The following is a 25,385-nucleotide window of genomic DNA, read 5'->3' as shown; positions in this document are numbered from 1 at the left end:
TGGCCCCTCCCAGTAGCCGTAGTTGAGGCCGGTTTGTGGTCATGTGACGCAGGTAAGGGCGGACGTAAGGCCCACGCATAGGAGCGGGGGCAGTACGACGTAGATGAGGCGACATCTTTGTTATGGGCAAGGTGCGCCAACCGCTTCTCCTGTTTACAAGGTAAACCTTCAGTAGCTAGTTAAATAACTAGTTTTCAGGACTGCATCAAAATCAGGACTGGTGTGAGGCCTAAGAATCTGGATATTTCGCCAGTTCTGCAAGTGATTCTTAAACACTACAGTACAATTTTGACGACTTTTCAAGCCCTCTATGTCTTCCTTAAACAGTGACCCCTGCCCTGACTGGCTCCCCTGATCCTTAAAGATGAGAATCACGGAAAAGGAGAAGTTAGGTTTCACAGAGGTTAGCAGCCTTGTTTAGCTTCCAAGAATTGCCTGCATCTAACCACTTACCCACTAACTTTCCGGGGGAGAGTCAGTACCATGCTCATCAACGTTGGGAGGGACTGAAGCCAATTCACGGAATACTTTGTGTGCCTCGACGTTAACAAACAGCCAAAGACATACACATGAGTAGGTACTTCTCTAGAGTCTAAAGATACTCCAGAGATGTTACCATTCTTTAAAACCATTTAGGAAGTCCTCTGAGAATTTCGTGTGATCCAATCACCAAATCCAAAGCCTTCTCCCTTAGTCTTGATAAACCATAATCTTCCTGCATCAGTTGATTCTGTTAAATTAAATTAGACAAGAGTGTAGTATCAATACATGAAAGCACCTACCGGTTACACCTAACTGGTAGTAAATTCTAAAAGAAAAAAAAAAGGGTCTTTCTCTCCCTTACCTGGAAACTCTGCTCCCCCCCTTTTTTTTTTTTTTAAATAAATTTAGTTATTTAATTTATTTATTATTTTTGGCTGCGTTGGGTCTTCATTGCTGTGTGCGGGCTTTCTCTAGTTTTGGCGAGCAGGGGCTACTCTTCGTTGCGGTGCGCAGGCTTCTCATTGCAGTGGCTTCTCTTGTTGCAGAGCATGGGCTCTAGGCGCATGGGCTTCAATAGTTGTGGTGCGCGGACTTCAGTAGTTGTGGCTCTTGGGCTCTCGAGCGCAGGCTCAGTAGTTGTGGCACACGGGATTAGTTGTTCCACCGCATGTGGGATCTTCCCGGACCAGGGATCAAACCCATGTCCCCTGCATTGGCAGGCAGATTCTTAAGCACTCCGCCACCAGGGAAGCCCTGCTCCCTTGTTTTTTGTAATAAAGCTTCATGCTGGGTCTTCTGTCTCTTCCGTCATTAATGTGGACATTCCTGTTTATGATTCAATCCATCATTGACTGTCTTTTCACCCACAGTTGCCTCAAATCTTTTGTGGGAAAAGGTGGTATTTAAATCTAAATAAAATTAACAGACCATTTTGTCTCATCCTGTTACACTAGTTCTAGCCATTTCTTCCTAAGTGTCCCATTGGAGCTTTGATCCCAACAGGGTTTCCAACTCAAATTTTCTCCCTCTTCCTAATCCAGATAACTTCTGAATTTCCTTGTTCAGTTTCCTTGTTCAGTTGAATTTCCTTGTTCAGTTGGCCAGATATTTTTTCCAGTCACCAAGTTTCAAGATTCTGAAATCACCTTTCACTGTCCCCCATCCTTTATATTCTCCCACCTCAAGGCTAACTGTCCACTTTCTCTGTCATTTCTCTTCCTGCTACGAGACCATTACCAATCATCTGGACTGTTACCCTTTTAACTGGCCTCCCCATTTCCAATATTTTTCTTTCTCTAATTATTCCTGGATGTTGGATCCACAAAGAACCTATTTTTACAATTTGTGACAAAGACATCCCAAATTTGAAGCCCCAAATACAAAAAGAAATTGATGACTCATAGTTCTCCACAAATTCAAATGTCCGTACAGCAGTACAGTAATTTAAAAAAATACTTGAAACTGAAATAGCCTGGGAGGGTAGTATATAAAATATTGGATCTTTCATGTTACCATTTGTATGATCATTCTACTCTTTGGCTCAAAATCTTCAATGGGTCTCTAATGCCAACCAATGATGTGCAAGTTCACCTTGGTGTTCTAAACCCTAATATGGCCCTCACCTCCTGCTATGCCAATTTATTTACCACTCCTTGTGTGTGTGTATGATATATATGTATATATTCCATATATTCTTGACCATTAATTGTTCTCTGAGATTGCTTCATGCTTTCCTAAGTACTTACTTTTATCTGTGCTATTTCTGCCACCTAGAATGCCATCCTGCCTATGATCACCTTCTGTTTCTTGAAATCCTAACTGCCCTTAAAGGACCACCTAAAATGTCCTCTCTCTTATGATTTCCTGAGCCCTCCAACTTTTGAACCACTGTTTGTTGACTCTTACAGTACTTGTCACATTCTGTTCAGTATTATAATTATCTATGTATTTGCCTTATTTTCCCGTACCAGATGATAAGTTCCATGTTTGAGACCAAGGTCTTTATCTCACTCATCTCTCTATCTTCATGGAGGAGCCGTATTGAGCATGTTGTAGGTCTTGGGTATAAAGTAATGAGATCTATTTCCACGTTTGACTGATAAATTGGAATTAAAGATAAGTCCAAAGCAATAGTTCTAAAAAGGTTTTGAGCAGTGTTGGCATTTTTAGAAACACCGTAGAGCCTCCAAAAACCTAGAAAGGGTCATATTTATCTGAATGTTTAAGTTGAGCCCGGTTATTCAAAATCAGTTATGTTTCCTCCTGTGTTTGGTTGTCTCTTAGTTTCCAGTAAGCAGAGCTGGGATTAGGGTGAGGTGAATTAGGCACTCTTAGTGCTCCGCAAGTGCCCTGTCAATAAGTTGCAAAGAATCCCTTAGAGACTGATCAAGATTTTTCTTTTTAAACAGGCTTATAAGTAGAATGAACTCAAACACAGCACTCATTGTTCTACTTGTCAGCAGTAAAAATAAGTTCATTAAAATAGATGAGTATATTTTTTGACTCAAAATGTTTTCAAATTAGATTTTTTTGCCCCAATTATGAGAGTGTTTCTAAATATTTATTTGAGCAACAATTTTCTTGGCTTTCTTAGAATTATTACCCAGCATCACTATTCATTCATTCTGTTTTTTCCTTTGATTATATCTTTATTGTCATTTAACACAGACCCAAAATTTCTTACCTATGAGAGTTCAGATTTTGTGTATTAAAGGCATTCATCTTTACCAATTCTCTACCTTTGAAACTTTATGAATATTTTTCCTTGAATAAGGAGTATTTGCATTATAAATGGGAAACATTTATCAAAATATATGACCCATAACTTCTGTAATCTGTATGTTTTCCTATTGATTTGTAAAAACTCCTTAAATATCTCAATAGGAAGTGATAAAGATATGATTAGGCCTTTCACAGTAAAAAAAAAAAACAAAAAAAACCGCACTAATTAAATATACTAAATTAAAAAAACCAGATACTAATTTAAAGTGATAAATATTCAGCCTCACTGGTAATGAGCAAAATGTAAATTAAAATGAGACAGGCAAAATTACAAAAGAATATCCAGTATTGATAAAAGCATAAGGAGATGGGTGTTTTCATTACATTGTGTTGATACAACTGGAAATTCTAGCAATGTTCCTGGAGAACATTTTTATATATATATGTATATATATATATATATACGTGTATATATATATACACGTATATATATGTGTATCTCTCTCTCTCTCTCTCAAAGGCCTAAGATTGCAAGTCCTTTGATTCTGCAGTTTTCCTCCTAGAGATTTATCCTGAGTAAATAATTGGACAAATGTAAGATAAAATGTGTATAATATGTCCATAATAAAACTAAAATAAATGTCCATCAACTCATTGATTTATGTAGGAAATCCATGTAAATAATGATTAGTTCTTATCTATTGATGTGAAAATATGTCCACAGTGTATTAAGTTTAATTAAAAAATTTAGTTTCAAGACAGCATGCTTTTTATTCCATTTTTGTTTAAAAATATATTTACAAGAAAAAAGTCTGGAAGGATAATATCTTAATTTTCTTGGGCGGGGGTGAGGGTTAGATCATGGCAATTTTTAAATTCTTCCTCATAATTGCTGTTGTTTTTACAGTGAACATATACTGTTTTTACAATCCAAAAAAATTGGTTTACATTTTGAAAAAAATAAGACCAGATATAATTTTTTCAATTTTATTCTTAGACAATACAATAAAAGAATATTTAAGCTGTAATTACAGAAATATTAGTACAACATTGTAATTTTGTCAAGATATAATATAAAATATTCAATATATTTTAAATATATTTCATTTGGTTATAGAGTAAATATTAAATTAAGTTTAGTAGCAGTAAGTTACACTGGATGCATAGAAAAATCTTTGTAAGTTAAATTAGCAATAAAATTCAAATTTAGAATTATTGTAATACTTTTATAAATAAGTTACGTAATAATGTTTATCTTGCAAAAAGACCTTTGAGAAATCCACTATTTCAGCACACTGTGAAATTCCAAAGTTGAAGCCCGAAATTTAAAAGAAACAAGTTATTTACATTTATCTACAAAGTTAAATCTTCATAACCTTATAAACTACTGATTGATAGGTATCTGGAAAGGAATGCACATGAACTATGTTTTAATGCTCAGTCTTAGAAGTGGGACTGAGCAACTGTTAATATGGCTTCATTGGAATTTAAGGTTTTAGCATCACTTGTCTTCCTCAGAAGTTAAACACTGATAAGAGGGCAAGAAAAGATGGAGGCCTGGGTACAAGCAGAGGCCAGTCATTTGGCATTAGCACCAGTACAGGGCATTTACTTATTAGTAAAATTAATGACCTTAAGGTCATTTGTGATTTTGGACTTTAAGGAGAGGCATGGATGGAGCAATAGTTGCCAGCTGTACCTGGTAACTGTCTGTAGAACTGTTTCTTAAGTGTTTGCCTAGAGCAGTTCTTCCCAATCAGAAATCACCAGGAGGATTTGTTAAAACACAGATTTCTGGGCCTTACCCCCAGAGTTTCTGATTCTAAAGGTCTAGGGTGAGCCCTAGAATTTGCACTTATGGCGGGTACCCAGATGCTGCTAATGCTGCTGGCCTAGAGACCACACTTTGAGAATCGCTGACCTACACAGGGTTTGTGGAGATCAGCTACCCCTATGCCGTGATAGTACAATTAAGAGAGTAGGATATTTTTAGAGCAAAAAAAGTCTTAGTATAAGATGAGTCTAAAAAAAGAATGAGTCTAAGTAAATAATCTAAGTAAAATGCACTTCTCAGTTTAAATGTAAAAATGGCTTGACAGTAGTCACATGAGCAGTGAAGGATGCCAACCAAGGTCACAGTCTGTGCTGTCCTCTGGGGTCACATCTTCACTTACAGAGCAACTGAGGTTGAAGCAATAACCTGAATTTAAATATCAGCACCACCAACCCCACCTAGGTGGATCAGGAAGCATATTTGACATACAACTGCCAAACTATACAATTCGTACATTAAGATTTTTACACAATGGACTCTTTCAATGGTTTGTAAGAATATGTAATATCAAAAACATGTTTTTACAAAGGAAGAATTAGATAGTTAACAAGGGAATAAATCTCTGAACACCCAGTTTAAATGGAATATTTAGAGCAAAGGAAAAATATTCTGAGCCTGATTAGCTAACAAATGGCTTAAGTTCTTCCATGGATTGCTGAACTACTATTTTATAAGGTATGCACCAAGATTTACAGGGATGGGGATAAAGTGCACATCTAGGAAGTAGTGTCCTTGTTATTTGTGTGGGTGTAATTAATTCACTAGGGTAAAAATTGTATCTATTTGAATATAAGCAAGCTATATTGCTGCAGTGAAATGAGTTCAATGGACAAACAAAAATATCTTTTAAAAAATGTAAACCAAAACCAGGCAGTATTTCCAAGGCTATTATGATTCCATTCAGAGCAACCCCCTTTTGGCCATAGTCTTGGGTATGTTTGAAAAAGCACTAGAAAAATCCATGAACCTCAGTTCAGTTCTGGTTCCCTTAGGCCTTAGGTTACTCACCAGGTTTGAAAGTCCAGTTTATTCATGATGGTTTAGTATTCCACTTGTCTCCATCCCCTTCCCTACCCAGGGTCTAAAGCTTTAGGAAGCGGGTGGTTGGGCAATCTAAAACAGATTTAGCCTCCCTGAGTCTCAAAGACTGGAATAGAAGGGGGGCAAATCCTGGGAATCCAGTAGACCAAAGTAGCTCTTAACTTGTAGCATCAAACTTTATACAGTCACCATTTACTTAGTGCATTGGATACAATGGAATACAATTTCAGTGATATTTTGTGAAAAGCCTACTGCCTTGAGTTAGGGAACTTTGACACAGTACAGGTTTAGAGAGCAGTATCACAGAACTAACTTAAAAGAATGCTTTGTTGTGTGGGGAAACAAAAAGAAACTTTGTACTAAGCCATCATAGGGCGATATTGTTCGGTTAGAGAAAAATACTTAAATAAATGCATGTTCTTTATCATTACTTGGTTATTTAGGATGAAAAGTCACAGTTCTATTTTTTCTTTATTTCTTCAATGTCTCCTCTTCATGCACACCTGACAGCGACTTATTATCTTTTCTAACTCCCCAGCTTTCACAGTTGATGGAATAGGTTTTCTGAAATAAAAAACAAAACAAAACTAAAGAAAAACCCACAAAAAGTTTCATCAATTTATAGATAAAAGGGAAATACTTCCTGGGTTTGAGTTTTATTAATGAATATTGTAGCTCATCTAAACTTTATTATAGGGAGGTGTATTTCTGAAAAGGTATCTATGTCAGCATTTTAGCTCTATTTAGCAGCAACTTGCAGGTGCAAACTTACGGATCATTTTTTCTGAAATAAAAACTACTCCTATCCTTTTAATACTCTGTATTACTCACAAGTCTTCCAATACAGTAAATTAAGATTAGCAGATCATTTAGTATTGATAGTTTTATTCAGTAGTCTATAAATTCATATATAAATATTAAATACATTTAGTGATGACAAAAATCACATTTTTTTTGGTCTTTATTGGTACAGTAGCACAAACCATGGCTACTTGTTGCCTCTAGACCACTTGTAAACTGGATTTTATCGGCTAAACAGGCTAAACAGGATTTTATTGGCATGGGGAGATTTTTTCGATGTGAGTACATCAACACACAGGGCATGAAAATCTAACATAGGCAACCTTTGAATAGTTATGCAATTGAGTCATCAGATTAAACTTGACTTTGAATAGTTACCTGAACATTCTTTTGGGGTCTAATGAAGCCAACCAGAAACTGTAGGAATTTGAATAGTAGTTGCATGTTCCTCTTCCATGACATTCTATAAATGGACTGGCTCGGAATTCTTCTAAGCAGGAGCCAGGGGATGCCAGTGCCTGCCCAGCGCCCTCTGAACCTGCACTTGTGAACTATCATAATAAAAGTATCCAAATAAGAATTCTTTGCATACTGCTCACATTTTCAATGCTCTAAAATTTTCTTTTTTGTAATAGAAGACAGTAAGAAAAAAACCCAGAAAGGATGAATTAAACCTCTTGTGCTTCTTTACCCAAATTTACTAACACTCCAGCTACCTTCCAAGTTGAAGGATAGTCATCAAAAATAAAATAAAAGCTATTTATTTTGCCTGGAATGCTCTTTTCCCCAGGTCTGACTGGTTCTTTCTTGTCATTCAGGGGTCTGCTTAAATATAACCTCCAAAAAGACTTCCTTGACTTCATCCCTATCAGTCTCTCCCCTTATCTTGCCTTATTTCCTTCCTAGGACTGTTCACCACCTGAACTCATTACTATTATTGTTATTTTGTCTTCTTGCTTATATGCCTATCACTAGGATTTAAGCTCCATGAGAGCAGGAACTTTGGTTCACTGCCAGTATCCTCAGTACCTCGAATGGTCAAGGCACATAGTAGGTGTTAAATAAATATTTGTTGAATTAATGATTGAATGAATGGACGTCTGTGAGTAAAGAAGGGGGAATAGTATATCATAAATGATGCTACACAGAATACAAACGACCACTAGCCACGTTTGTGCAGGTGTAAGAATCACAAATGTTAATCCCTAGATTTCTTCATTTAGTACTTCCATCTCGGGAATTTTCCTTTAAAAGGCTGTTTCTTTTAGTTCCCATCTTCATAGGAACTTCAAAGGGTCACAGTATAAGGCACAAAGATTTTGGAGCAGACAGGCTCAGATTCAAATCCCAGTTCTACCACTTACTAGTTGTGAGACCCTGGGGAAATTTCTTTACTTCAGTCTTACTTGTAAAACTGTAGATGATAGAAACTACCTTGCAGGGTTTTCAGAAGGCTTTTGGAGGTTATATAAAACAGCTGCCACATTTTTTAAAAAAGGCATTCTATTACCAATATGGTAGCTACTCTTCACTTAAATGTCTTACTTAGAATTTGTGGGTAGTCTCTTTCTGAGAAGTCTATTTTTTTAAATGCTCCATTATTTACCAAAGAACAACTTACTTGAAGTAAAAAAAAGTATATTTGTAGATTTTCAAGCAAATATCCACAGCAGATTGTGCATATTGATGTCAAGCAATATCATTCCTGGGGGTCACATCTCATCCAGCCCAATGTAAGATCCCACAGATTATCTTTACTATGAATTTACTGTTCCTTTTCTCCTTACCATGATGAAAGAAAATCCTTTCCAGAGAGAAATCCAGCCAGGAGGACATGAGGGGATATCAGTAGTTTGGCTGTGAACAGCTATGGCAATTGCAGGACCTTCACAGACCGTGCATCTGTAACGCGAAACAAGGAAGATGGTAGCATTGCCACTTTCTGCCCCATGATGTGCTGCCTTACATTCCATTACAAACGAAGTGATTCAACTGCTCCCGTCACGAAACTAAGGGATTGGGATTTTACCTGCTAATATAAGGCTCCAGGGCCCGGCCAGTAATTGGAGCCATGTCCACTGGCATCAGAGCTGGTGTTGACAGCCAGTATGAATAATCGTTTCGAGATGCGAAATTACATACATCATTGATATTGCAGAATAAGAATGGCATTGTAGTAAATCTCTGCAGGCAGCTGCCAAGAGTGCCTAATAAAACATCAGGCTGGGTGTCACTTTCAGTAAATTCAAATTATTTTGATTATCATTACTAGATAGAGGCTAATTAAAACACAACCTATGGCAAAAACTGGAGAAAGACAACACAAAAGAGCTATTTGCAAAATGTGTGATTGAAAAGTTTTAATACTGATAGAAATTAAAGATCCAATAGGGAAAGAAATCCTCCTTCGTTCTTCCACCTTTAACACTTCCTGTGGCCGTTTCTAATCAGTCTAGAATTTGAGGACTAGCAGAGGTTGCTTGGAAAAATGTCTGCTTCAAAGTGTTCCCAGTTCTTCATATGTATATGCTAGCCAATAACCAGACAAAGCTTTAGAAAAGATGTTACTTTGAAGATTAAAAAGCAGACAGGTATTTTAGTGAAAAGTCTTTGCATTGCACAGGATGAGCTAGATTGACATTCATGAGCCGGGCTCCTTCTAGAGCTTACATTCCGGGATGAATATTAGACAGGCCAACGTCTTATTTACTCTCTTTAAAAAGTGCTGTGACATACTCAGGTTGTTTATACTTAACTTCAGAGGGAAGTACCCCATGCCCTAAAAATGTATAGTCTGCACGTGGAACAAAGTAGCTAGAAATGAGAACGAGGACATTACCCAGGTCCTGTCCATGGGATTGTTCATTTCCTTGTACAAAGAGAAGAGAAAACCCACTATAGAGTGGCTCTGTCCCTTCTGGACAGGAGGGAACCGCCGTGGTCTGGCTGTGCCGGGTGAAGACAAAGCCCATCATCGTCGTCCCCCTTGCAGGTGGTCCAGTGTCTCCAGGTCTCCCCTTCAAGCCTGGCAGGCCATTGGATCCAGGCGTTCCTTTAAAAAACACATTATACACGTTGCAACACAAATGAAACCTCAAACTTGTTTTTCCAAAATACTAATTTAAATGTTTATATATATTTATTAAGCCTCAAATACAGAAAGGAGTCCTAAAGAATAATGGTTTATATTGGGGCTTCCCTGGTGGTGCAGCGGTTGGGAGTCCGCCTGCCAATGCAGGGGACACAGGTTCGAGCCCTGGTCCGGGAAGATTCCCACATGCCGCTGAGTGGCTGAGCCCGTGTGCCACAGGTACTGAGCCCGCGTGCCTAGAGCCCGTGCTCCGCAGGAGAGGCCACCGCAATGAGAAGCCTGCGCACCGCAACGAGGAGTAGCCCCCGCTCGCCGCAACTAGAGAAAGCCCGCACGTAGCAACGAAGACCCAACGCAGCCAAAAATAAATAAATTAAAAAAAAAAAAAAAAGAATAATGGTTTATAAAATGGCCAAAGAATATTCTTAAATGTTGACTATTTTATTACAAATGCCTCTTATGATAGATGATCGTGTATATCTGATGATGAGTCTTTTGAGATCAGGTTTTCATCTTCGTATTGCCCTGTGGTGCCTGACATCAAGACGAACTCTGTCTACTTGTGAATAATTCTCAGCACAGTTTGTGTTGTAGTAGCCTTGCTCTTGCTTTGGCCCCATTCTGTAACCCAGACTTGGTCAGTAAAGTTTTTAAATTTATGGGATTATTAATAAGAGTTTTATTTTTTACCATTTTGAAAAACACATTTTTAAGGAAAGTCGAATGATTAGTAATGTTTTAAAGCACTCAGGACAATACTAAGTCATGAGTGATTATGCAGTTAATATTACAATTAATATTATTAGTTAGCATTATATTTAAAGACAAATCTCTAGTCTTTATAGTTGTATTATAGTAGATCTGGGCATATGTCAATGAATTCGAAATCACATTTAGAGTTTTTTCTTACTTTAACAAAGTCAGCAATCTTAAAAAATAAGATCTGGAGAGCTGGGTATTTTCTAGAAAGGTGCTTTTGAAACTTTTACAGAAGGTAGGTTTTGATCCAGGCATATCAAATTGACATAAGTTTATGTTCAGACTAAAGTACTTAAAAGAGGCCCCTTTGTGGGACACCACATGAGTTGTTGAGTTAGTATTCAAGAATGGCAAAGTTAAAAGACAGCTTTCCTAAATAGGGATACTAAGTTGCTCTTCTATTCATATCAAGGTAATGTTTTTCCAACTATGTACTTAGGTGCTACTGTTACAAGTAGATATTATCAACTAAGTACACAGTATCTGCTTTTCTGAAAATAGAATTGGTGTTTCACTAGGCCTATGTGTCCTCAGGTTAAAAATCTGAAGTACATTTGCCCAGTTAACAGATAGGAAGTATGGTTTATTCCAGTAACTCTTGATTTTCTGTCTTCTTCCGAAAGAACATTTTGCCCCGGCTTTTAGTCTAATCTGCACAACACAAATTGAAAGATCTAGATCTAGATCTTGCTCTAGATCTTATAGTCACAAATCTGAACAAGGCTCCTTTCTCTGTATATATATGGGTAATAGCTCTCCTTCAGTGAAGGAGAACAGCCAGCTGTTTGTTTACCTTGCTCTCCTTTACAACCTTTGTTGCCTTTTTCTCCAATTGGTCCAGGGGTTCCTGGTAGTCCATCCTTGCCTGGTTTACCTCTTGGCCCACAGGGTCCTAGGCAAAACACCCAACATTGTATTGAATGGATCATATAGAAAAAAAAAGCAGGGTGGCCAACCATCCCAGTTTACCCAAGACTTCTACAGTTTCAGCAATAAAAGTCCTGCAAAGAGAACAGACTGGGCAAACTGGGATAGTTGGTCATCCAACATGTTACAACCTACTTCCCAGGGGGGGAAAAAACCCCTGAAAAATGAACTAGGAGTATATGAAATACAGCGGTTTAAAATTGTGCTACCATTTTGATTTATGCTGCTCCAGAATTCACTATGCCCTTGTATTTTTTTTTTTTTTTTTTTTTTTTATTTATTTATTTATGGCTGTGTTGGGTCTTCGTTTCTGTGCGAGGGCTTTCTCTAGTTGCAGCAAGTGGGGGCCACTCTTCATCACGGTGCGCAGGCCTCTCACTATCGCGGCCTCCCGCTGCGGAGCACAAGCTCCAGACGCGCAGGCTCAGTTATTGTGGCTCACGGGCCTAGTTGCTCCGCGGCATGTGGGATCTTCCCAGACCAGGGCTCGAACCCGTGTCCCCTGCATTGGCAGGCAGACTCTCAACCACTGCGCCACCAGGGAAGCCCCTATGCCCTTGTATTGATCAAAGTAATAAATCATATCTCTCTTATCTCCCAGGTGATTCAGGCAAACGTAGAACACAACAATTCCATTCAGAAGTCTATTACAGGGCTTCCCTGGTGGTGCAGTGGTTGAGAATCTGCCTGCCAATGCAGGGGACACGGGTTCAAGCCCTGGTCTGGGAGGATCCCACATGCCACGGAGCAACTGGGCCTGTGAGCCACAATTACTGAGCCTGCGCATCTGGAGCCTGTGCTCCGCAACAAGAGAGGCTGCGACAGTGAGAGGCCCGCGCACCGCGATGAAGAGTGGCCCCCGCTTGCCACAACTAGAGAAAGCCCTTGCACAGAAACGAAGACCCAACACAGCCAAAAATAAATACATAAATAAAATTAAAAAAAAAAAAGTTTCTGTGGTCAAATAAGTTTAAAAAAAAAAAAAAGAAGTCTATTACAATATGCTAAGACTATAAAAAAGGGTTAGTTCAATTTCCATGAACCAATATTTTGAAAAGATTTCATAATATTAAGCATACATTTGCATTTACTACTCTTCCAAGTGCTGTACAAACTGTTAGAAAAGTATAAATACCTGAAACTCAGGTTTATTTGGGCAATCATTTATAAATAGTCAGAACTCTAAGACTCACAGTTGTCAGAGAAGATAGACTTCATGCTTTTACCTTAACCAAAAAAATCCTGAGTTTCCTAAAGTGTATTTGTTCAAGTTTATACAATACACAACAGTTTTCAATAGATTCAAAAGGAGTTTTATTTCCTGGTCAAGAGTAAAATGAGCTCAATGCTAAAGCTGATGATTAAAAACACTGTAATGTGTAACATTTTCTGTGAAGTTGTATCATTTGTTTCCAAAGCTCTTTACAGGTATTTTGGTTCAACTGCTTCTTAGTGATCCCAGTCAAGGCTGCCAAGTCCACACCTGAGTTTCCCGGTAGCCCCGGGGGCCCAGGTTCTCCTTGCATCCCTGGTTCTCCAGCTGGGCCAGGTGGGCCTGGGCTTCCTGGAAGGGAGATGATCTTCACTGTGCCAGGGTCTCCACGTACACCTATTGACATGAACATATAAGAAGGTGATGGCTTTCCTGATGAGTTACTGTTTCTTCATGGACAGCAATACTAAAGAAATAATATTTACCAGGTGGTCCTTTTGGCCCAATTCGCCCTGGAGGTCCACTTGGTCCCAGAAGTCCTGAATTACCCTTCTCCCCTTAAAAAAAATAAAAAGGCAATGTGATTCTACATAGAACAATGGGTTTCCTAGCTCTTTAGGTTGATGGTTGACTCTAGATAATGGGAGTTATGACTGGAGGTTATGAGATCTGTGACAATGGCTGCAACTTTGTTACATTCGTGTGAGTTGTGGCATTTCATTTGGACCCAATTAGCCATGTTTAATGTCTATTAAAAATATATTCTAGAAGTAGGCATTAAGAACTAGTATTTTAGCATTGAAGGGGAAGCATTCCTAAGAGTTCACTTTTTAAGTTCAGAAACCAATTCAATTTAATCTTTAAGGTAAAATATGAAGTGACACTAAAACCTATTTTAGCACTTCCTAGTGAATTATAGTGGTTGTCAATAGTTATCTACTTTCTCAGCTTATTACTCTAGCTTTACTAGTAGCCCAAAGTTAGTTATGTTAGGAACTCTCATGAGCTCATATAGAATATCTACTTTGATGTAAACTATCAAAGTGGTAAGATTTCTCTCCCAAACAGTCTTTGACATGAATGAAATGTTACCAAGAACCATCGATTTGGAGAAATATTCTCTTTTAAAAATTCTTGACAAAATGTAGACATTACATCTGATTACTTAGAAAGAACTTAATACTAAACATGATATTCATAGCAGAAATATAATAAAACAATTATATTACCCAAAGCTAACTGGCAACTACACTATAAATTATCCACTAGATATCAGAACTTGAGGATAGTGTTAACATTTGCTTACGTCTACCAGAAGAGGCCTAAGTATTTTTCCCTTTGGGGATTAAAAATTTCCAAATAAAGAAGTGCAAACTCATAGGTAGTGCCAGATGATAGATAGTCTTATCCTGGAATCTAAGAGACTAATTGAATGTGTTTCACGGAACATATTCCAAAGAACTGATTTTACGAATCTTCCCTCTATATACATCTAAATATTTCACCAGAATATTTCTTTCTTTAGTAGAGCCTTTCTATAAGTTTTCAAGTCTTAGCTGTTCCTGTTCTGAGACTTGGGGGAGTGACAGGTGTACACGTCTTCCTCAGGCTGTCTGACAGTATTCACCAACCCAATGTCTAGTGAGACTCCTCAGAATCACTTGCTTTGATTTCTTCTTTGCTATTTTGCTCCTTGAAGAGCCAGTGGTTGAAAGCATTCAAAAGGCTCTCTTTAAACTCCAGCTTGTCCTCCCTCAGACCTGGAAAAGTTTGTCTTTCATAGAAACATGGTTTTCTTCACTTTGGTTGAAATTCTTATTTAGCATCTATTTAGTCTATGGTAATAGATTCCCCGCACATACAAAACAATACCAGTGGATTTAACCAGCTAGAACAACAAATCCAATATTTAAAATGTCATTTGAGGTCATAGCACCCTTATGGAAGATTTGAGAATTATTTTCTGAAACCTGAAGTTTAAATGTATGTGTATGAACATTTTAAACTTAAAATCTCCAAATTACATGTCTTCTCTGATTAAAAACATAATCCATGTGCCCCATAAAAAAAAAGTGCCTGAATCTGCATATAAAAATTTACTTACCCTCCCCCATTATCAGCTTGGTGAATATTCTTTTAGATTTTCAGCTTCTTAAAATTATCACACATGCACAAAGTAAAATAAACCATTCAAAGCAATACTGTTGCTACTGATGTAGTTCCCTATCCCCCAGCCCAATACACATCAGTACTCTCAAAGGTAACCACTTTATACTGTTTCTGTTTTGAGTTTTTCTATAGTTTCCATCCTTAAGGTATGGTTTAATTTTTAAGGCCCCTGGAGTTGTGTGCTGGTGGAGTCTTCCTTCTTCATTCATACTGAGGTCCTATTTGTACCCCAACTGCCTGTGGTGACCGTGGGGGTTCAGTAAACATTTGTGTACCCTAAAATATGAATCATGGTCATTGTCTTTGCATCCAAAGAGTAGTGCACAAAAACAGTACCTTTCATGCCTGGAAATCCATAGAATCCAGGATCACCTCTGACCCCTGGCAGACCTGGGGCACCTGGTGCTCCCTATATTTTAAATAAGAAAGAGCAGAACCACAGACATATTTTTAAAATCACAATACTCACTACAGTTTTTTTTTTTTTTAAAGCATATAGGATATAATACTATGTTGGGTCAGAATGAGTTAAAGTTGTCAGACATCATTTTTACATTCCAATCCAGTATTTCACCTCCTGTAACTCCTGGGCCACCTACCTCACCTTACGACTATCATTTTCAATAAGAAAGAGGTAAAAACTACCCTTAAGCCCAAGAGCCAACATAACTTCTCATGTTAATGTATGTTGGTGTGAGTATTGGATACAACTGGATATTCTGTATTCTAAACTGAACTGCCCAGTATTTGAAGATCTTTCAGGAAGAATAGGTACCAGTTTGCCAGGATGAAAATTATAATTTGTATTTGTAATTCTTGCAAAGGCAACAGAGTTGCTGTTGAATTGTAGCACCCACCATCATTCTAACTAAGCCATCAGAGTTATAACTTACTCTGGTCAGAGAGATAGAAGTAAAGGTTCCAGGGATGGGAGCATGAAGGGGTTGACAGGGGAGTTTTGACATGCACGTTTGGCAAAGATGCAGTGATCTGACCGGGCAGAGACGCTCCCTCCTTATGAGGCTCAGACTAATTGCTGTTGTGACCATGAGATGCTCAAGCAAGGCCATCGGAGGAGAGGGGAGGGAACAGTGCTCCCGAAAAGAGTTCTGTGTCAGAATGTATATTGCACCTACTCTTATACTGTCCATATGAATGAGACAGAATGCTATTACTTGAAAACAATGAATTGAAGCTCATGAAAAATGCCGACAATAACAAAACTGGTCTTTCAGCCTGCTGTCTTTGGAGTTAGAAGATGAAAAAAGGAACAGTCCTATTTCTTAGATAAGGTGGTGTGAGGTTAAAAAAGGAGAGAGAGAAAACAACCATGTGATCAAGGAGTCTCAGGCTTCTGAAGTCTGGCCTGTTCTCCAGAGGTAAAGATAACCAGGGAGGAAGGTCTGGTGCCAGGCCCTGCCTTAGGGTGGAGAAGAAGCTGCTTCCTGCAAGGAGAGAGCTGTTAAGGGTAAGGAGTCAGTTTAGATATCCATCAAGAAGAATTTTCTTTCAAGCGCAAATGTAGAAGCCTAGACTAACCTTGGAGGCACAGGGGATTTAAGAGAGATCGCATTTCCAAACCAGACTTTCCACATCCCAGTGTCCTTGGAAGAACTTTCAGTGTGATCATAGGATTAGTGTTTGCCATTTTCAAAGAATCATGGAGAACATGAGAAATACCTAAGACTGGAGCTGGGCAAATATCTCACTTAAAAAAAAAGTTTTAAAAAGGTAGATTCTGGAAACCAAATACCAAGAGAGCTTAAGAGAGCGTAACATGTTTCCTGACAAGAAGCCATGCCTAAGAACCTCATTACCCATCACAAGGAAACACAGAACATCTATGACATAACCGATTTCCTCATTAGTTTCCAAGAATTTGATGTAAACAGAGGGATCAGGTTTTTCAAATATGCTGTTAAGAGAAAGCTAGGGAAGGTGGCCATAGTGTTGAGTGAGATGCTGTGAATTGAGAGATCTTAATAGGCTGGAAACATAAGCCTGAAGGAACAAGATGATAACTAAGAAAGATAAATGTGAAAGTTCTGCCCTTATGTCACAAGTACACAAATAGACAATACAAAAATTAATGGAGAGGGCTTTCCTGGTGGCGCAGTGGTTAAGAATCCGCCTGCCAATGCAGGGGATGCGGGTTCCAGCCCTGGTCCAGGAAGATCCCACCTGCCGTGGAGCAACTAAGCCCGTGCGCCACAACTACTGAGCCTGTGCTCTAGAACACGTGAGCCACAACTACTGAGCCCGTGTGCCACAACTACTGAAGCCAGCGTGCCTAGGGCCCGTGCTCCGCAGCAAGAGAAGCCACCGCCGTGAGAAGCCCGTGCACCGCAACGAAGAGTATCCCCCACTCGCCGCAACTAGAGAAAGCCCGCGTGCAGCAACAAAGACCCAACGCAGCCAAAAATAAAAATAAAAATAGAAGTAATGGAGAAAACTTAGTAGCAGTTTATGAGGAAAAGGCACAAGGTCTTTCGTTGACTACAAGCTCAATGTGTGATGATTGTGTGGTAATGAGGCTGCCAAACAGCTCATGTGGAATTTTAGGTTGGATTATAAAACAGCATGTTCAGGGGCTTCCCTGGTGGCGCAGTGATTGGGAGTCTGCCTGCCAGTGCAGGGGACACGGGTTCGAGCCCTGGTCTGGGAGGATCCCACATGCCGCGGAGCAACTGCGCCCGTGAGCCACAATTACTGAGCCTGCGCGTCTGGAGCCTGTGCTCCGCAACAAGAGAGGCCGTGATAGTGAGAGGCCCGCGCACCGTGATGAAGACTGGCCCCCGCTTGTCACAACTAGAGAAAGCCCTCGCACAGAAAAGGGGACCCAACACAGCCATAAATAAAATAAATAAATAAATAAATAAATTTAAAAAAAAACAAAAAACAAAAAACAGCATGTTCAGGATAGTGAGACTCTTCCATCCTCTAGCCACTCCGTGGGGTACTGAGTTCTTACTCCTGTAAGGTGTTTGTCCCAGGGGCTGCATTTTTAAGGTATTGACAAACTAAGATATATTCAGAATAGAGGCAGAGCTGATGACATCTTAAACTGAATTTGAGAAAAAAAAAAACCCATGTATTTATTGGGAGAGAAAATAGAAGGAAATGGCAGCTATTTGCAAATACTGGAAGGTATGCTGTGGGGAGAAAATAAATAGACATTTAGGGGATGGCAAAGATAATTTTGAAAGCATATTAATAGAGAAAAATTATGTTGTCATCTAGAATGGAACTGTTCAGAGTCTAAACAAGAAAAGGTTGGGAATGACATAGAGAAGGGTCCCATACGGACCAAACTTTCAGAGGCCTCTTGGAGACCAAATCTGTCCAACTCTTAAGATTCTTTGATTCTTTGAACCTTCTGGACTCCATCTTTTTTGGGGTGCACTACACAGAAGCATCACAAGTGGGAAATTTTTGTTGCCTCCAATTACATCTGATCCTGGCAATCGATTTAGAAGAATCTAAGATGTCAAAATAATTTTCCACACTTACCGGATGACCTGGTGGCCCCATGTCTCCTACAGTTCCAGGCAGACCTCTTGGGCCAGGCTGGCCCATAAATCCCTTATCTCCTTTTATGCTTTCTACGGGACTCCCTTGAGGTCCAGGGGGACCAGGTTCACCTGAATTCACAAAAAGCCTGTCAGTATTGCCACTCGGGGGGCTTCGCAGGTTCTGTCAGTTACCCTTTTGAATGAAGAGCAAACTCTGCACTTTATCGTTACACCGAACATACTTTGCCTCGTGGGGTGTGACAGGATTGTGAATGAGATAATGCCAGCCAAGCGCCTGGCACAAGGCAGGAACTGCTTCTCCCTGATGATGGTCTGTTAGAGCAGGGTCTGTGTCTATCCCAGTACCTTATACAGAGTAGGAGCTCAATAAATATTGATGAATGGATGCATCTCTCTCTTCCAGGCTCATTAATTTGGTATGTACTAATTTTTCAAACAGGTCCCTCTGCCTCAACACCAACAGCCTTACTGCACCCCATGTGAGGACAGGTGGGCATGGGAAGACAGAGAAGACCAGAGGGAAAAAGAAGCAAGATGGTCACAAGAAGACTGAAAGACATCAAATGTTACTTTCATTCTTTCATCTTATTTAGAAGTAGATGCTCTACCTGGGTTTCCTCTTCTGCCAGGTGGACCTCGATCTCCTTTTTGGCCAGGGATGATTGAACCAGGAAAGCCTGGTTGCCCTTGAGGTCCTGTCATGCCAATGGGCCCTCGAGGCCCAGCATCTCCCACTGGCCCTTTCCTGCCAGGGAGGCCCGGCAAGCCTGGTGCTCCCCTGTCTCCTTTGGCTCCTGCAAAGAAAAAAGCCTGATAAGTTTCTGTAATGCCCCTATATTTGGTGTTATAGTTTGTGGTTATCCCTAATAATGTAGACACTTTGATTAAAGGTGTTAAGCTTCACAGGATAATTTTTTTTAAGAGGCTGACAAAAGAGATACAGGTCTCCAAGGACTGGGTCTAGACTAGACTCAGTCCTGACTCCAACTACCTGTTTGATCCTGATAAAGTCTCTTCACTGTTACAAGTCTCCGTTTTCTTATTTAAAAAATGAAGGTGATATCTGACTTAACTCAGTTTTTTAAATATCAAGTGAGAGAATATACAGATGGAAAAGCATGGTGTAAGTTTTAAAGTATTCTGTCCATGTAAGCCATAATCATTATTATCTGGTGATATTTAATTACAATGACATTATTCAATCACTGATAATTCAATAGAGCACTAAAAAGCTAAACTTCGGAACTTCCCTGGTGGCGCAGTGGTTAAGAATCCGCCTGCCAATGCAGGGGACAAGGGTTTGAGCCCTGGTCCAGGAAGATCCCACATGCCGCAGAGCCACTAATCCCGAGCCTGCAAGCCACAACTACTGAAGCTTGTGCGCCTAGAGCCTGTGCTCTGCAACAAGAGAAGCCACCGCATGAGAAGCCCACGCACCACACGAAGAGTAGCCCCCGCTCGCTGCAACTAGAGAAAGCCCGCGCACAGCAACAAAGACCCAAGCAGCCAAAAGTAAATAAATAAATGCATACATACATTAAAAATAAAAAGCTAAACTTCATGGCTGGTTTGTGCATTTAAAGTGTTGCCCAGACAAACCCAGAAAAAGGAACGACAAAGTTGCCATCCCCATTCTGTCCTCTGGTTACTTCTCCCCCATAACACAAACACTAGTCTGGAAGGGACAAATGTGGTGAGAGGTTTGGATTTACCAAAGAAGACCCTGCAAAAGGTCACAACGTAATACTAATATTTTTCATCTCAGAGAACTTTCAAGAAATTGTGCTTTGACATTCATAAATGGGAGATGTTGTATGAATTGAAAATATTCTCTCCCATCTTTGTGTTATTCTAGAAGTGGTAAATGGCATGAAAATGGGAGACAGAGGAAAGGAAGAAGGACAAGTGAGGAGGAGGCTGGTGGCACAGGAAAGGGCTTGGGAAGTTATTTCTTATGCAGGGAAGGCTTAGGGGGATGATGAAAATAAAACTGATGACTATTGGATATCTAGCCCATTGTCTATCATGTTCTTTAGCTTTTTTATACCTGCAATTTATACTTTTAAAAGAAAGTATTTAGATGATTTCAGCTCTCTTCAAGCTCTGAAATGCTGTATTTGTACAACAGGGTCTGGCAATGGTCTGAGGCACCAAGATGCTGTCTTGAGTTGTATATTCCATGTCCATGAAGATGCTTCCTTGTTTTACAATATGATTTCTTTTTAGGATTTGGGAGAATTAAAACTAATTAAAAGGATTCACACCTTCCAAGTATCAATGACCTCGTCTCCATATTTATTTATCCTAGAGGGACTGAGGTGCATAATCATTTACTTTCATAATTAGGCTATTTGTTGTTTTTAAAGGCTTTTTAATTTAAGATTTGATCGTTTGGTATCAAATTTTATTTCCAATTAAATGCTAAAGTGTCCTCATTCCAAATGGTTAAACTGTGAGCTTAGCCTAGGAAAATGAACGGAAACTCCCCTTTTGACCATAATTCTAAAACTAGGCTATGAAAAGCCTTTATGTTCAGGAGGGAGGGAAGGGTCTGAGAGACGTGCGGACATTGAGCTCAACCAAAACGACTATCGCATCATCCAGAAACGGGAAAGAGCGGCTCTTGTCTACTTTCACAGTTGAGCTGGTAGGTCAGAGCAGTTCCTGCCCCGTGGAGTTTCTCTGTAGCGTCAGGCTACTCTTTGCTGGTTCTTTTGAGCATCAATAACCAGAGGCCATCACTAGGCTTAGGCATCTTTGCTAATAAAATACTCCTACCTACAGGACCTACGGCTGAGAAGGGTCAATAAAAGGTGCAAACAATCTAGTATTTCTTCTGGCAGGTTTCTATACAAAATGGAAAAAGTTAAAAGAAGCTGCTTATCTTATAAAACACTGGCATGAGAAATCCAGACTGGCAGTCTGTCAGACAAAAACTTGTATATTCTTTAAATGACATATTCAGTAAGTTGCCGTGTCTGAGATGCTGAGAGTTACTGGGAATCCCTGAATAAACAGTAACCTGAGCCACAAGCTGGCTCTGGGAGGTTGGAATCAGACCTATGAAGATAACAAGGTGGGAAAGGATTAGTGTTATTACTGCATCTCAGAACAGCAGGGAGAGGAAACTCCTTGAGAAGCTATCAATTCCACCTCCAACTTTTTAGGAGGTGATACATTTAAACCATGCTAACAACACTGAAGCAAATACAGAAGTCTTTTTCATGTTTAAAGACTTTCATGGAAGGAAATTCCAAAATTGGATCACAGTGTCTAGTTTGTTCATTTCCTGGTGATGGTAATAATGAAGCATTTTTACTTGAACACTAAGAATATACATATCCTATATTACCACTGGGACTTCTTTAATTCAGTATCCTAAGTTTATTTTATCTATCAGGCATATTAAATTAGATTCTGTCCTTGAAAACGTATATCACCAGGTTCAGGAAGGAAGAACTGCTCACCTTGAGGACCAGGTTTCCCTCTTGGGCCTGGAAGTGCTCCCACCAAACCTGAAAGAGAAAATTTTGGCATTTTAATACTCTATACATATAGTTAATTTATATATACATATAAAAATTTATATGTATTTATATATATAAACTGTGAAACTGACCAATGTATATAAAATTTATTCTACTTGGTCAATTTCACTTTGGTTACAGAAAGGATTATCACATACCCAGAACACATTAAAGATCATCAGTTCTGTCAGGGAAGAATTTCTAGAGCCATGAAGGATTACAGTGACACTAATTATTCTACGAAAAATAAAACTAGTTTATCCAAGATGATGAGCAAGCGGTACCTGTTTCTCCTTTTTCTCCAGCTGGACCAGGAATTCCATCACGTCCTTGATTACCTCTCTCACCCGCTGGTCCAGGATTTCCTGGGAATCCTGGAGGGCCTGGAAAAAAAAGCTATTCAAAGAGAGGACTTACTTCCTATCAGTGACCTAATGTGAACCCCAGATGTGTGGAATTCTGCAAAATGTGTTCATGTTTCAGAACTGTAGTTACATGAAGCTAAATTCACAGTGAAAACCATGGACAGGTTAGTGCTATCCTGAGGATTTTTCACTTTGGAATGTGTAGGTCAGCTGATCTTTGAATTAGATCCCTATAAATACCTGACCTCACTTTCCTGCATTGTCGTCTGGAGACTGGGTAACTGGGAGCTACCTTCTAAGGAGGAGTCATGGGTCAGAGATACCGGTAGACAGAGATTCCAGCCTCAGAAGTAAATATGCTTCCCTCACAAAAGAGAACTAGACAAAGTACAAAAATGGAACCTGGAGGGCCTTTTATTCCTGGAGAGCCAGGGAAACCTTTGATTCCTTTAGACCCCAAATCACCATCAGGACTGGACTTTCCTATAAATGAAGAGAGAGGGGAAGGAAAAAAAGAAAACCAGAAGATAAATGATTCCAGCAATGGCTGAAACAGTCAGTTCTTACAGTCAACTGTGCTCAAGCTGGCCTTCAAGGGGCACTCCTGCTACCGGTCACTTCAGGCTGTTATTTCCCCAGGGAAGCACAGCAGAGACATGGCCAGTCATTTTCAAAGGTGTGCATACCCCAGCCCCTTGGACCGCTCAATATATGATTTATTACTTTAATTGGGAGTTAGCAGCAAAGCCACTGAACCTTTCCATGTTTGAAAAGATAGTTTAAATATTGTCTTTAGGTAAGACCTGAAGTTGCAAACCAGTGGCTGGCTTAGCAGTTGTTTTTGATCAAAGTGAAAACTTCAACCCAAATAACAAGCAAATAAGAAAGCAAGCCAATGTTTCAACTGGAAACAGCAACAACAAAACCCTCAGAACAACAGTGTTGTGGGTTAAATTGTGTTGCTCCCAAATGCATATGATGAAGTCCTAACTCCCTAGTATTTCAGAATATCACTGTATTTGGAGGTAGGTCTTTATTGTCTTTTTTTTTTTTTTTTCTTTTATTCTTTTTGGCCATGCCACACGGCTTGTGGGATCTTAGTTCCTTGATCAGGGATTGAACCCCGGCCCCCGGAGGAGTCCTAACCACTGGACCACCAGGGAATTCCCAGGTAGGGTCTTTAAAGAAGCAATTAAGTTAAAATGAGGTCACCAAGGCAGTACCTAACACAATATGATGGATATCCTTATAAGAAAAGATTGGGACAGAGACACACAGAGGAAAAGACACCTGGAGAAGGCGGCCGCCTACGAGCTAACGAGAGAGGCCTCAGAAGAAATCAACCCTGCCGACACCTGGATCTCAGACTCCCAGCCTCCAGAACTAGGAGAAAATTAATTTCTGTTTAGGCTACCCAATCTGTGGTATTTGCTTTGGAAGCCCTGGAAAACTAATACAAATATAAAGTTGGACAACAAGCTAACATTTCAGGTCTTTAGGCTGAATTCGTTGAGGCAGCGTCCCCAAAGTTTTGTTTACAGGAGGAGGTTTGTAGATTTCAGGTCAGCAAACTCGACCGAAATGGGCTCCTTGTGATTCATTTGCTGTTTTTCAGTGTCTTCGAATTTGAAGATCAGAGTTGAATAAAATCAATTGTAGTACAAAAGCCTAAACTGCTTTCCATTTACTATTCTAGGAGGCAAGGGCCATACCACACTGCTTGCTTGCAGCTTTCGGGTTGCAAAACCAGAGCTTACCTGGGTGACCAGGGCTTCCGGGACTCCCAGGAACTCCCTCTGGTGCAGCAGGGCCCGAACGTCCAGGTGTGCCAGGTGGCCCTGTATCACCTTTTTTTCCCATGTCACCTGGCAATCCTGGATCTCCCTTAAATTCAGGCAAACACCTTTAAAATTCTCATATAAGCAGGATATGTGATCAGAATTAAATATAAACTAGGTTGGTTTGTATTTACGTATTTATTTATTTAGCAATTCATGGTAAGTGTCTGCTGTGTGCTACCACCCTGATAGCTGCTGGGAACAGGATGGCTATATAATTTGTGGGGTGCAGTGCAAAATGAAAATGCAGCTCTCTTTAGAAGAACTTTTAAAAAGTAATTGAAGACAGAAATGGCAGAGCATTAAACCAAACATGGAGTCCTTGTCAGCATGGGACCTCTGTGGCTACACGAGTCCTGTGCCCAAGAAGCCAGGAATATAATAGTAACCATGTACGAATATGTGATAGATACAGTCCCTGCCTTCATGGAGCTTTAGAGACCAGTGGGAGATAGACATTAAATAATCACACACACAGATAATTTCAAATTGTGATGATTAACTCAGAGGTAAGAAAGAAATAGAACAAATGGATGTGTGTTCTTCATATACTCTGCATGCAGATAAATGTATGTCAACCACATGTAAAAAAAGAAACAGACAAACAAAAACACAAACTTCCCATGGTTTAATATTCATTAAATCTGTACTTCACTTTTATGATAAGCCAGAACATATGGATTTGATAGTAACTTACAAAATCTTGATGGTAGCTGACTAAGATTCATTACTCTGTTACTAAGATTTGCCAGCATGATAAAACCAGCACGTTTTGTGTTCAACGCACAGTTTAAAAAATTTCTTCTGTGGTTACCTATGAAAACTTTAAATGAAACTATTCATTAATTGAATGTGAATTAAGTCAAATATGATTCCTCACTCAGGAAAAATCTCAGTGGAAGGAGTCTCTTTCTGGTTTTCTGAGGACCTCGTTAAAAATAAAGGGCACGCGGAGCAACTGGGCCCATGAGCCACAACTACTGAGCCTGCGCGTCTGGAGCCTGTGCTCCACAACAAGAGAGGCCGCGATAGTGAGAGACCCGCGCACCGCGATGAAGAGTGGCGCCCGCTTGCCACAACTAG

General features: G+C 39.6%; 1 protein-coding gene and 1 long non-coding RNA gene across 3 annotated transcripts in view; one reads left to right on the top strand and one right to left on the bottom strand.

Annotated features, from left to right (window-relative positions):
* The first annotated feature begins 107 nt into the window (after positions 1–107).
* LOC118898030 lies at positions 108–19,150 on the top strand. Its single transcript, XR_005020584.1, has 3 exons — positions 108–160; positions 328–403; positions 19,012–19,150. It is a non-coding gene; the product is annotated as an uncharacterized LOC118898030 (long non-coding RNA).
* COL4A3 (collagen type IV alpha 3 chain) overlaps positions 6,538–25,385 on the bottom strand; it is a 130,663-nt gene continuing 111,815 nt past the window's right edge. For both annotated transcript variants that reach the window (XM_036857745.1, XM_036857744.1), the window contains 15 exons: positions 24,222–24,348; positions 22,867–22,947; positions 22,384–22,482; positions 22,040–22,087; positions 19,181–19,366; positions 18,550–18,680; positions 15,376–15,448; positions 13,356–13,427; positions 13,141–13,266; positions 11,524–11,622; positions 9,720–9,932; positions 8,910–9,087; positions 8,668–8,782; positions 7,259–7,431; positions 6,538–6,643 (listed from right to left, as the gene is read on the bottom strand). In XM_036857745.1, the coding sequence (XP_036713640.1) occupies positions 6,559–6,643; positions 7,259–7,431; positions 8,668–8,782; positions 8,910–9,087; positions 9,720–9,932; positions 11,524–11,622; positions 13,141–13,266; positions 13,356–13,427; positions 15,376–15,448; positions 18,550–18,680; positions 19,181–19,366; positions 22,040–22,087; positions 22,384–22,482; positions 22,867–22,947; positions 24,222–24,348 (1,806 nt within the window). In that variant the 3' untranslated portion in view covers positions 6,538–6,558. The remainder of the gene's footprint in view (positions 6,644–7,258; positions 7,432–8,667; positions 8,783–8,909; positions 9,088–9,719; positions 9,933–11,523; positions 11,623–13,140; positions 13,267–13,355; positions 13,428–15,375; positions 15,449–18,549; positions 18,681–19,180; positions 19,367–22,039; positions 22,088–22,383; positions 22,483–22,866; positions 22,948–24,221; positions 24,349–25,385) is intronic.

The sequence above is a fragment of the Balaenoptera musculus genome, chromosome 7, assembly GCF_009873245.2.
Source record: "Balaenoptera musculus isolate JJ_BM4_2016_0621 chromosome 7, mBalMus1.pri.v3, whole genome shotgun sequence".
NCBI classification, from domain to species: domain Eukaryota; kingdom Metazoa; phylum Chordata; class Mammalia; order Artiodactyla; family Balaenopteridae; genus Balaenoptera; species Balaenoptera musculus.
Note: the sequence above shows the minus strand (reverse complement) of the source record. Positions and strands in the feature narration are given on the sequence as shown.